At 38.9% G+C, this 12,598-nt stretch overlaps 1 protein-coding gene across 3 annotated transcripts in view; it reads right to left on the bottom strand.

Moving 5' to 3' along the window:
• The window catches only part of GPLD1 (glycosylphosphatidylinositol specific phospholipase D1), a 113,756-nt gene that overhangs the window by 41,851 nt on the left and 59,307 nt on the right, over positions 1 to 12,598 (bottom strand). For all 3 annotated transcript variants that reach the window (XR_008994466.1, XM_036911655.2, XM_036911657.2), the window contains 4 exons: positions 8,039 to 8,104; positions 6,496 to 6,616; positions 2,736 to 2,875; positions 1,085 to 1,271 (listed from right to left, as the gene is read on the bottom strand). Coding sequence is in view for 2 of the 3 variants with exons in the window: in XM_036911655.2 (XP_036767550.2) it covers positions 1,085 to 1,271; positions 2,736 to 2,875; positions 6,496 to 6,616; positions 8,039 to 8,104 (514 nt within the window). In the remaining variant the exon portion in view is untranslated. The remainder of the gene's footprint in view (positions 1 to 1,084; positions 1,272 to 2,735; positions 2,876 to 6,495; positions 6,617 to 8,038; positions 8,105 to 12,598) is intronic.

The raw sequence follows: 12,598 nt of genomic DNA, 5'->3' as shown, positions 1-12,598 counted from the left end.
CTATTCCCTGTCCACAGGAGCCTAAAGGATTATACTTTACATACAAGTCTCAGGGGGAGTGAAACAACAGAAATAGGTAGGCTGATTTTGGAACTTTATCATGTGCCAGAAGGTTCAAGAAAATGTTTTCCCTCTGAGACTGTGTTGTGTGACTTCATACACTGGTCAGAAACTTATTAACACCTCTTGGATTCAGGGCTCCTTCCATCAGAGCTTAAATAAGGTCACAAAACATTGTACTTTTCATTTTTTAAGTAAATTTAAGCATGCTGTCTTCTTTCTCTTCACAGCATTAACTGAACAATGCAAGCTTCCGTGGTTTGCTTCAGAACCTAGAGTCTAGGGATCCTTCTCCTGGGGCTTGATATTTGGAGCATGTAGTGCCACCAAAGCGCCCACACTCATCTGTGAGTAGTAGCAGGCTTATCTGCCTTTCTTAACTGCACTTTGAAGAACTAAGGTCAATGGTGTCCTGGAGGAAAACCCTCCAAATCTCCTAGTGAACCCAAGAGGAATTCATGCTACTCCAAGCAGAGCATTTGCACAGTCATTACAGAATTTTTCTGATGATGAATAATCTCTTAAAACAGAGGAATGAAATCTGAACAAAGTCTAAAGTTTAGTTACTAGTAATGTACCAATGTTGGTTTCTTAATTTTGACAAGTATACCATAATCATTTAAGATGATAATATAGGGGAAGCCAGGTAAAGGGGCTAAGGGAACTCTCTTTTCTGTCTTTAAAACTTTTCTGTGAATCTAAAATTCTTACAAAATAAAATATTTATATATAAAAAAGAGAAAGTTTTGTATTACCAAGAAATCATATCCTGACTGGCTACTCAAAGCAGTTCTAAACAGAACTGAGTCTTTGGAAGGAACTAGACTAAACACTCGAAGTTATGATAGACTGTGATAAATGAAGTGAACATGCTGTTAAAAGTGAAAAGTGCTACACAAATGTAAACAGCTGTTCATCACTATCATTATTCTTGTTTCTGGCTATTCATTCTGGAGAATTTGCCATGAAATAAGGACAATGGATTATTGACACCAAAAGGGAAAATGTGAGGTTGGTGCCTCACCTGGAAGCCCTCCAGGATCACATGGGCCTCCTTGTCCAGGTCCAGGTCAATGGGGGGCAGGCCCAGGTCACTGCCATGAATGAGATATACGCGCCCGACCTGGATATGGCCTGGGTGACTGTAGCCTGGGGCGCCTACCACCAGGTCACCAATCCCATCCTGGTTGAGGTCAGCCGAGATCATGGCCCTGCAGAGAAGAGAGAAAATTCCCCCACAACAGTATCTACTGAGAGTTGTGTGTAAAATGGTCTCCTGATTCTTTCCCTTCTAGAATCCAACACTTTAACTACCTCTGACTGATTTCTCCATTCTGCATGACTATTGTGAGTACTCATTTCTGTTTGTAACTCAGTCTTACTGTCAAAGAAAAACAACTAAAATGGACAAATCAAGGCCTCTGGGCATTTTAGAACTATATAACCTAAGCAGATAAGAACATCTTCACAAAGCATCATGTACATGCAGTACCCAGAACAGCCAAAGCACAATCCCGGGCTTGGCCTAGACCAGAGAGGAAATTGGCCCCCAGCCAAACCTGTCCAGCCAATGGCACAGGTTGCTTTCTGATTGACTCAACTCATTTCAATTTCCTGATCAAAGACAAGCTTGTTGTTAAGTACACCATTTGATTTCAACCATGGCTACATAGCATACCTTGCAGTGGGAAAAAAATTAAATCTCCAACACTTTTAATGTATGTTTCTAAATGTGATTCCATTACCTAACAGTTACAGAGATGGGCAAACTGAGTCAAAGGTTCAAATGTCTCTGCTAAGACTGAAAAGACCAAAAATAATTAATTTATTCTCATTCTTATGGCTACATAAGTAAGTGGTAGAACAGAAGAAAAAGAGAAGAAGTTTCCCAAGCATGTGACACATGGTGCAAGGGGTCAGACACACACCCCATGGAGAAGCTGCTGTCCTCTGCACCCCAAGACCACACACTAGCTGGGCAAGGACCTGTACTCCCCCTGTGGCTCCTTCCAGCAGGAGGCCTTTTTTTTGGATCTTTCAGGAAGGCAACCGAGTACAATTATTCATAAGTGAACAGCCAGTGAACCCAGCATGCACCTCCATTCCCTTTGCTGGAGCTGAACGTGTTACTGGTCTAAAAAGGAAGAGTTGCCAGTGAATTGTTCCAAGAGACATTTGGATTTAAGAAAGAACTTTCACCAAAACCTCCAGGAAATAGTCACATTTATATAGTTGGGCTCAGTTTGAGTTGATATTTAAATTCAGAGGACTCCCTATGACATTACTTTTATAAAATTATTGTGGTACACTAGCTTTTTGCATATGCAGTTATGATATTCCAATCATTGTAAGAGTTATATGCTAATTTCTTCCTAATTGTCATTCTATTTCAAAAAATCTGTAACCTGTGTCTCCAAGAATATCGAAGCTTTACAAATATTCTATAAAATACTTTATTATTGTGATTTAGTGAACTAAAAGCTCCTTGCATTTAAACATATCTTGACCAATTTTAAGGCAGTGTTTCATCTTTACAGTAACTTTGCCACTACACTATTTTTGTTGATGGTGAACTGGAATAGAAGGTGCTAACACGTGACACCTAAAACATTTATTGAATGACTGAATGAAATTAATACTGATAACATTCTCGAATGGGATAAATGTATACCTACCAGCCAAGTCTTGTGTAGGGAAATGCCAAGAAGTAAGACGCTAAGGGGCTGGAGACATGCTTTTGTGGCTGCTGAGAGCTGTCTGTAAACATTGTCCGTATGTTCTTTTCCAAAATCTGGTACATAAAGTTTAGGGAATCCTAGAATAAAAAATCATTATTGACAGATTAAGAAATGTGGCATGACCAGCAAAGCTACTGTTTCCTGTCAAAAGTATTGGACTTCTGTAAAATAAATGAGTTTTAACAAGTGCTAAAAAATAAAACATTAATTCCTATCAACAAGTACTATCACTTATGACAGGCAATTAGGAGAGTGAAACCACTCCCCCCAGTGTGCACTGAAGGTTGATACGTATAGCTCTAGAGGTTGGGGCCAGCATGGGAAGAAAGAGTTAGCTGAGACTTAACCTGAACCAAATAAGTCAGGATAGGTTCTGCAGGTTAGTAGAGACTAACAAAAAAATTTTTATGGACTAAAATTTTTTTAAAAGCCAAGTCCATTCCATCTAGACTGATAATTAAATTTGTGTGTGTGTGTGTGTCTGTGTGTACATTTCTTTTCCCCAAATAAACTGGAACACCAGGATGCCAAAAACACCTTCCAAACCACACCCAAACAAAGAGGCTGCTGTATTTGCTTTGAGTCTAAAGAAGCCAAGCATGCATGAGAAATGACCTCAACACTGGTGCTCAATTGTTCTTTCTGTGCTTGCACAAGACACACAGACTGGAGTGGCCCTGAACAACCTGGCCAGATACCAGATCCATTCAAGGGGATACAACTCTAAGTCTACTCAAGAGTGACATGAGACTGAACAAGAATTCCAAGGCCTTCCCTAGAACACAGCAGGATCTTCTCAGAGCCATGGCGCAGCCATGAACAGCTCAGGCTCCAGGGAAGTGCAAGTTATATGCTGGAAGGGGTCGAGGCTTCTGGTTTCTATGCTGATGCTTCTGGCAGGCTACACACAGATTGCTCATCCTAATGCCCAGGTTTGGTTTGCTCATTCAACCAGGAAGCATTTGATTAGCTCCTGTTACATGCCAGGCACCATGGCAATATAAAGTCCCTCCCTTACACAACTTGTCATTTTGAGCAAAGGAGACAGATAACAAATAACTGCAAGACAAAATGGTATGTTCTTTGACAGAAGTCCCAAATTGAGGATTAGCTACATAATTTGCAGAGCCCATTGCAAAATGAAAATGCAAAGCCCTTTGTTCAAAAATGATTAAGAATTTCAAAAAATGAACTAAGATACGATATGAAAGAGAACTTCCAACATCAGCACTCTCTGGAAGACTCATGCCAGAAGAGGATCATCAAAAAACCCCAACAAAGATCCACGCACTGCTACAGCTGTAGATGCACTCATCCCACCAGCTACTGGACTTGCCATGGGAATGAAGGAGATATCTAAGCTGGCCTGTGCATACAGTAAAACAACAAATTTGACTGGATCTATACTGTTGGAACTCAACCAAGAATTAGGAGAAGTGCAAATTGTAGTGCTCCAAAATCTTACAACTACAGACTATTTACTGTTAAAAGAACATATGGGATGTGAACAGTGCCCAGGAATGGGTTGTTTTAATTTGTCTGATTTTTCTCAAACTATTCAAATTCAGTTAGATAATAACCATCATATCATTGATAAGTTTTCACAAATGCCTAGGGTGCCTAACTGGTTTTCTTGGTTTCACTGGAGATGGCTGGTAATTACAGGTATGCTTTGGTTAGGTAACTATACTCCTATTATGTTAATGTGTGTGCGCAATTTAAGTAGTAGCTTAAAATCTATACATGCTGAAGTTACTCTACAAGAAGATATGTCAAAGAAATAATAAATCTTCCCATGTTTTCTCCTGCCTGCTACTTCTATAGCTTTTCTTCCTCCTTCCTAATTACAACGAATTCTTAAATAGAATTCGTGCCTCATATCAAATTTACCGAGTATCATAACTCCTCCAAGTGGTAAAGATACCTCAAGACAAATGCTGGGCATAGAAGCCACAGGGCATAAATATGCAAAGAAATAAAAAGCTAACCATTTCAAACAATAAGGCTTCTCTCTCACTTACCAACTTCACATTTCCCTGTATGGCCCCGGAAGATGACTGGTTAGCCAGAGACGGGTAAGATTCCTCAAGGGAGGAACAACCTAAGACAGGCACAGTCGCAGGGGGGCCATCAGGTGAGAAATTGGGGATCAACAGAGGTGAGGCTTAGAACCTCACCCCCCCTGTTCTGAGAGAAATCTTCTGCATATGTGGATGTTTTATTGCCCTTGTCTAGCTTGGATTAACACATAGTCTACAGGCACACACCTGATCATCTACATTTGCTCTCTTACAACACTAAACTATGTTTTCTACCTTTATGTTGTATCTACCTACCACTTCAGCATCTTATTAAAAATAATAAAGAGAGAAATGTGGTATCCACATATAAATCAAGTATAAAAATCAAATGTGTATTCATATTTGAACTGACTGTTTATAGTTCATAATGCATGAGCAAAACCAAAAGTTTCTGTGATGACTGCCCTTGTACTGTTCACTATGTAACTTATTCATTATGTAAGAATTTGTTCTACATGTAAAAACTTGTTTGTTATGCCTCAGAAGATTGGAGACTGACGAAAATTAGGCTTGGGGTGGATTAATGATTGTGCATTGAGCATTGACTCCCCTATACAGAATTTTATTGTTGTTAACAACCATTTGATCAATAAATATGAGAGATGCCCTAACAACAACAACCAAAAAAAAGTACACACTTCCAATTGTAAAATAAATAAGTAACCGGGATGTAATGTATAGCATAAGGAATATAGCCAAATATTGTAACAACTTGGTATGGTGATAGCTGGTACCTAGAATTATCATGTATATAAATGTTGAATCACTGTGTTGTACACCTGAAACTAATGTAATGTAATACTGTGTGTCAACTACCCTTCAATAAAAAATAATAATCTAAAAAAAAAAAAAAAAAAAAAAAAAAGAATTTCAAGGTAGTGACAGCAGAGCATTAAACCAAGCATGGGGCCCTTCTATGTTACCAAACGGTTGCACACCCAGGAAGCTGACCCTGCCCAGGCTCTTGCCCAGCTCCTGGAGATACCATTTAGACACCATTGTCTAAACCCTTCTCAGATGATAAAAGCCCTTCACAATCCAATGCCTACTTACCTTCCCAATCCTCCCACAATCCCTCATTTTGCGTTCCAGGCAAACAAGATTGCTCAGATTTCTAAACATCCTGAAATTCTCCCCACCTACTACTAGAAATACCTGTTCCTTGCTGAAATACTATTATTCAAGGCCTAATCCAAATGCCACCTCCTCCATGAAACCTCCTGTGATAGCCTCTAAGATAAAAATTGTATCCCCACTTTCTAAGTATTCCACCCCTACCACTGCAGTATTTGCTGCACCCTACTTATATATGGTTACTTTTGTAATTATCACCCCTATTAGACTGACATTTTCTAGAATCTATTTCTCTTTCATTTTATACCCTCCTGGTAGAGTGTTTGACACTTAAAAATGACCTCATGGATGAATGTCTGCACAGTGAGCCTATGAGATTGCTGACACACTTTGCAGCAAGGACAGGGCAGGACTGACCCCATGCCCAAGGTCACCTTGGGCTTCACCAGACCTGCCAAAAGCCACTGAGGTCCAGACTCATAAAACAAGATAGCACAGGAGACAGCATGGGCCTCATTCCCCATTAGAAATAAAATTCTTACTGAGGTCCAGGAATCCACACCAAAGAACACTCCTCTTTGGGTATATCTTATATTTTTTCCAACATCTTTAGTTAAGGATGAGGTCAAATTTCTATGAAAATCATTTTTCTGTATTTTTGAGCTGTTGAAAAGAGAGGAATAAAATGGTTAAGTCTGAGAATACAGCAAACGCCTGAATAACTGAGTGGAAGAATATAGTCAAGTTGGTCACAGGTTAAAAGACCATACAATTTTAACATCTGAAATAAGAAACAGCAACACAAAAAATAAAATAAAATAAAAAATTTCATTAGAGACTCCATGAAATCTTTTAGTGAACATATTTCCAAGGTTAAATTCCTATCGTTATAAAAAGTACTTTCTATAGCCTAAAAGTTCTATAGTGTAAAAGGTTTGAATTCCTCCTTCCAGATTACTAAAAAAGAAGGCATTTCAATATTTCATAAAAACAGTCAAATAGGTCTATAGCTGTTTTAGACACTGTTATGCAGGCATCCTGATTTATCTTTAAAGACATACTAGAATTAATTATACAATAAAAATGTGTTCTCAAGTTCATATATGTTAACCAACCTACAAAACAGATGCCTAGAGGAGTCAAATAGGTTTCAGAAATGATTGAAGTGGAAGCAGGGCAACAGAAATTAATGAAGTGGCTCATGTGAGACACCATCGAGTAAATTAAGCTCTAACTTCTGTCTTACCTTAGGGCCTTGCACTGGAATGCCTTCTTTTTGAGTACCTAACTCTTGCTTACCCTTCACTATCTTGGTTGAAACATCACTTCCTCAGAAAGAGCTCTTATGTAACTGGGTTAAACCAGTCTGAGGTACATCCCTAGAGCATCCGGCACTTTTCCTTCCTAACACTGAAAAGTATTTGCAAGTTCTTGTTCAGTGCCCACCTACTTGCAAGGCATACACCCTGTGAGAGCAGGAACTGTTTCTGCCTTGTTCACGAGGAGGTCTTTCATGCCTAAACTAGTCCCCAGCACCTAGGGATGAGGATCTAGTTCTATTATGTGTACTTCATATTAATAACAAATATTTAGAATACACATATAGTTAAGTGCATGAATGAATGAATAGTGGTGGTACCAGGCCTCAGCTCGGAATACCACTTCTTGGAATACAGACCAGACCCTCTGCCTCTCTTCATCAGAAATTACCTGAGAGGTCTTCTCCCTATCCTGTCCTGATTACTTTTCACGTAAAGTTTGGGTAAAGTTTATGAGTAATAAAACTGACAGTAATAATAATATTAACTACAATTTAATATTTAGTGAATACTTACTAGTGTCCTAATTGCTTTACATCCCTTCTTGTACATAATATATACCATAAGTCTGGGAATATGTATATATATTTATTTTTTGTGTTTTGTCAAAAGAGTAAGCTATAGCTCCAAAAAATTAAGCAAACTGTTTAAAATTACACAGCTGTACCTGCAGTTGTATCTTTCTCCAAATCCCATGCTTCTGATGTCTACTAAGACCCTTCTAGATGATATGTTTTTCCTATGAACAATTTTATAATCCACTTACCCTTGGGTCTTGGCTTGCTGGCCACCACATGCAATGAACAAGGGGTTCTCAGGTAGGCTGCAGTCACTGGGGAAATAGACAAATGAATTAGGCATTTTTCTACCTTCTTTCCAAGCATGAATTTTACTGAGAATTGGTGGTTCACTTCAAAGAACCTCCAAAAGATTGAGTGTACAGGTGTTCGTTACTTAGCCAGAAGGACTGGTAAAAGGCCCAAGCCCTACATGATAAGGGTGGATAACAGATTGCAGATAACATTACAGTAATACAGGCAGCCCCCCACTGCTGGTCCCCTAGGCTCACAGCCTTGCCCTTCCCTCCTAGCTCCACCTCCTGTTCCACACTAACCTGAACCATCATCTCAAAGTTACAGTGTGAAAGACACGGATTCCCAACTATGTCACCTTCTGCCCACTTATGCTCAAATATGTCTGAATTTCCCAATCTTATTTCTTTAAAAACAAAATTTTATAAACTCACTAATAGGTAATTATCCCTTTTCTACAAGTGAAAGGCCACTGAGAGAATTTAAGAGATGAGCTTTCCCCTAACTCTAAACAAAGCACTAAGGGAGTTGGGTATTACATTGCCAGAGTCTGTTCTAGAACAAAAACTATGTTTTTTTTTGTGTTTTTTTTTTTTTTTTAATAATTATTTTTTATTGAAGGGTAGTTGACACACAGTATTACATTACATGAGTTTCAAGTGTACAACACAGTGGTAGAACATTTATATACATAATTCTAGGTTCCAGCTATCACCCTACCAGGCTGTTACAATATCTTGACTATATTCCTTATGCTATACCTTACATCCCGGTTACTAATTTATTTTACCATTGGAAGTCTGTCCTTTTTTTTTTTTTTTTTTTTTGTGAGGGCATCTCTCATATTTATTGATCAAATGGTTGTTAACGACAATAAAATTCTGTATAGGGGAGTCAATGCTCAATGCACAATCATTATTCCACCCCAAGCCTAATTTTTGTCAGTCTCCAATCTTCTGAGGCATAACAAACAAGTTTTTACATGTAGAACAAATTCTTACATAATGAATAAGTTACATAGTGAACAGTACAAGGGCAGTCATCACAGAAACTTTCGGTTTTGCTCATGCATTATGAACTCTAAACAGTCAGTTCAAATATGAATACTCATTTGGTTTTTATACTTGATTTATATGTGGATACCACATTTCTCTCTTTATTATTATTATTTTTAATAAAATGCTGAAGTGGTAGGTAGATACAAGATAAAGGTAGAAAACATAGTTTAGTGTTGTAAGAGAGCACATGTAGATGATCAGGTGTGTGCCTGTAGACTATGTGTTAATCCAAGCTAGACCAGGGCAATAAAACATCCACGTATGCAGAAGATTTCTCTCAGAACGGGGGGGTGAGGTTCTAAGCCTCACCTCTGTTGATCCCCAATTTCTCACCTGATGGCCCCCCTGCGACTGTGCCTGTCTTAGGTTGTTCCTCCCTTGAGGAATCTTACCCGTCTCTGGCTAACCAGTCATCTTCCGGGGCCATACAGGGAAATGTGAAGTTGGTAAGTGAGAGAGAAGCCTTATTGTTTGAAAAAGTTAGCTTTTTACTTCTTTGCATATTTATGCCCTGTGGCTTCTATGCCCAGCATTTGTCTTGAGGTATCTTTACCACTTGGAAGAATTATGATACTCGGTAAATTTGATATGAGGCACGAATTCTATTTAAGGGTTGTAATTAGGAAGGAAGAAGAAAAGCTATAGAAGTAGCAGGCGGAAGAAAACATGGGAAGATTGATTATTTCTTTGATATATCTTCTTGTAGAGTAACTTCAGCATGTATAGGTTTTAAGCTACTACTTAAATTGCACACACACATTAACATAATAGGAGTATAGTTACATAACCAAAGCATATCTGTAATTACCAGCCATCTCCAGTGAAACCAAGAAAACCAGTTAGGCACCTTAGGCATTTGTGAAAACTTATCTATGATATGGTGGATATTGTCCAAATGAACTTGAACAGTCTGAGAGAAATCAGACAAATTAAAACAACCCATTCCTGGGGACTGTTCACATGCCATATGTTCTTTTAACAATAAATAGTTTGTAGTTGTAAGACTTTGGAGCACTACAATTTGCACTTCTCCAAATTCTTGGTTGAGTTCCAACAGTATAGATCCAGTCCAATTTTGTTGTTTTACTGTATGCACAGGCCAGCTTAGATATCTCCTTCCTCATTCCCATGGCAGGTCCAGGAACTGGTGGGATGAGTGCATCTACAGCTGTAGCAGTGCGTGGATCTTTGTTGGGGTTTTTTGATGATCATCTTCTGGCATGAGTCTTCCAGAGGGTGCAGATGTTGGAAATTCTTTTTCATATCAATCATATCTTAGTTCATTTTCGGGGTAGCCCAATTAGGCTTTGATCCTCTGTATAAACACAAACAGACCCTTTGCCTACACTTTTATATGCCCTTTATACCCTTGTGTAGAACTCGTTGGAGGTTACCACACAGGAACTGCCCTTTTTTTTTTTTTTTTTTTTTGCTATCACTAATCTACACTTACATGACGAATATTATGTTTACTAGGCTCTCCCCTATACCAGGTCTCCCCTATAAACCCCTTTACAGTCACTGTCCATCAGCATAGCAAAATGTTGTAGAATCACTACTTGCCTTCTCTGTGTTGTACAGCCCTCCCTTTTCTCCTACCCCCCCATGCATGTTAATCTTAATACCCCCCTACTTCTCCCCCCCTTATCCCTCCCTACCCACCCATCCTCCCCAGTCCCTTTCCCTTTGGTACCTGTTAGTCCATTCTTGAGTTCTGTGATTCTGCTGCTGTTTTGTTCCTTCAGTTTTTCCTTTGTTCTTATATTCCACAGATAAGTGAAATCATTTGGTATTTCTCTTTCTCCGCTTGGCTTGTTTCACTGAGCATAATACCCTCCAGCTCCATCCATGTTGCTGCAAATGATTGGATTTGCCCTTTTCTTATAGCTGAGTAGTATTCCATTGTGTATATGTACCACATCTTCTTTATCCATTCATCTATTGATGGACATTTAGGTTGCTTCCAATTCTTGGCTATTGTAAATAGTGCTGCGATAAACATAGGGGTGCATCTGTCTTTCTCAAACTTGATTGCTGCATTCTTAGGGTAAATTCCTAGGAGTGGAATTCCTGGGTCAAATGGTAAGTCTGTTTTGAGCATTTTGATGTACCTCCATACTGCTTTCCACAATGGTTGAACTAACTTACATTCCCACCAGCAGTGTAGGAGGGTTCCCCTTTCTCCACAGCCTCGCCAACATTTGTTGTTGTTTGTCTTTTGGATGGCAGCCATCCTTACTGGTGTGAGGTGATACCTCATTGTAGTTTTAATTTGCATTTCTCTGATAATTAGCGATGTGGAGCATCTTTTCATGTGTCTGTTGGCCATCTGTATTTCTTTTTTGGAGAACTGTCTGTTCAGTTCCTCTGCCCATTTTTTAATTGGGTTATTTGTTTTTTGTTTGTTGAGGCGTGAGAGCTCCTTATATATTCTGGACGTCAAGCCTTTATCGGATGTGTCATTTTCAAATATATTCTCCCATACTGTAGGGATCCTTCTTGTTCTATTGATGGTGTCTTTTGCTGTACAGAAGCTTTTCAGCTTAATATAGTCCCACTTACTCATTTTTGCTGTTGTTTTCCTTGCCCGGGGAGATATGTTCAAGAAGAGGTCACTCATGTTTATGTCTAAGAGGTTTTCGCCTATGTTTTCTTCCAGGAGTTTAATGGTTTCATGGCTTACATTCAGGTCTTTGATCCATTTTGAGTTTACTTTTGTATATGGGGTTAGACAATGGTCCAGTTTCATTCTCCTACATGTAGCTGTCCAGTTTTGCCAGCACCACCTGTTGAAGAGACTGTCATTTCGCCATTGTATGTCCATGGCTCCTTTATCAAATATTAATTGACCATATATGTCTGGGTTAATGTCTGGATTCTCTAGTCTGTTCCATTGGTCTGTGGCTCTGCTCTTGTGCCAGTACCAAATTGTCTTGATTACTATGGCTTTATAGTAGAGCTTGAAGTTGGGGAGTGAGATCCCCCCTACTTTATTCCTCTTTCTCAGGATTGCTTTGGCTATTCGGGGTCTTTGGTGTTTCCATATGAATTTCTGAATTATTTGTTCCAGTTCATTGAAGAATGTTGCTGGTAGTTTCATAGGGATTGCATCAAATCTGTATATTGCTTTGGGCAGGATGGCCATTTTAACGATATTAATTCTTCCTAGCCACGAGCATGGGATGAGTTTCCATCTGTTAGTGTCCCCTTTAATTTCTCTTAAGAGTGACTTGTAGTTTTCAGAGTATAAGTCTTTCACTTCTTTGGTTAGGTTTATTCCTAGGTATTTTATTTTTTTTGATGCAATTGTGAATGGAGTTGTTTTCCTGATTTCTCTCTCTGTTGGTTCATTGTTAGTATATAGGAAAGCCACAGATTTCTGTGTGTTGATTTTGTATCCTGCAACTTTGCTGTATTCCGATATCAGTTCTAGTAGTTTTGGGGTGGAGTCTTTAG

This window comes from Manis pentadactyla, chromosome 16 (assembly GCF_030020395.1).
Source record: "Manis pentadactyla isolate mManPen7 chromosome 16, mManPen7.hap1, whole genome shotgun sequence".
Classification (NCBI taxonomy): domain Eukaryota; kingdom Metazoa; phylum Chordata; class Mammalia; order Pholidota; family Manidae; genus Manis; species Manis pentadactyla.
The sequence above is the reverse complement of the archived record's forward strand: the minus strand, read 5'-3'. Positions and strand labels throughout refer to the sequence as shown.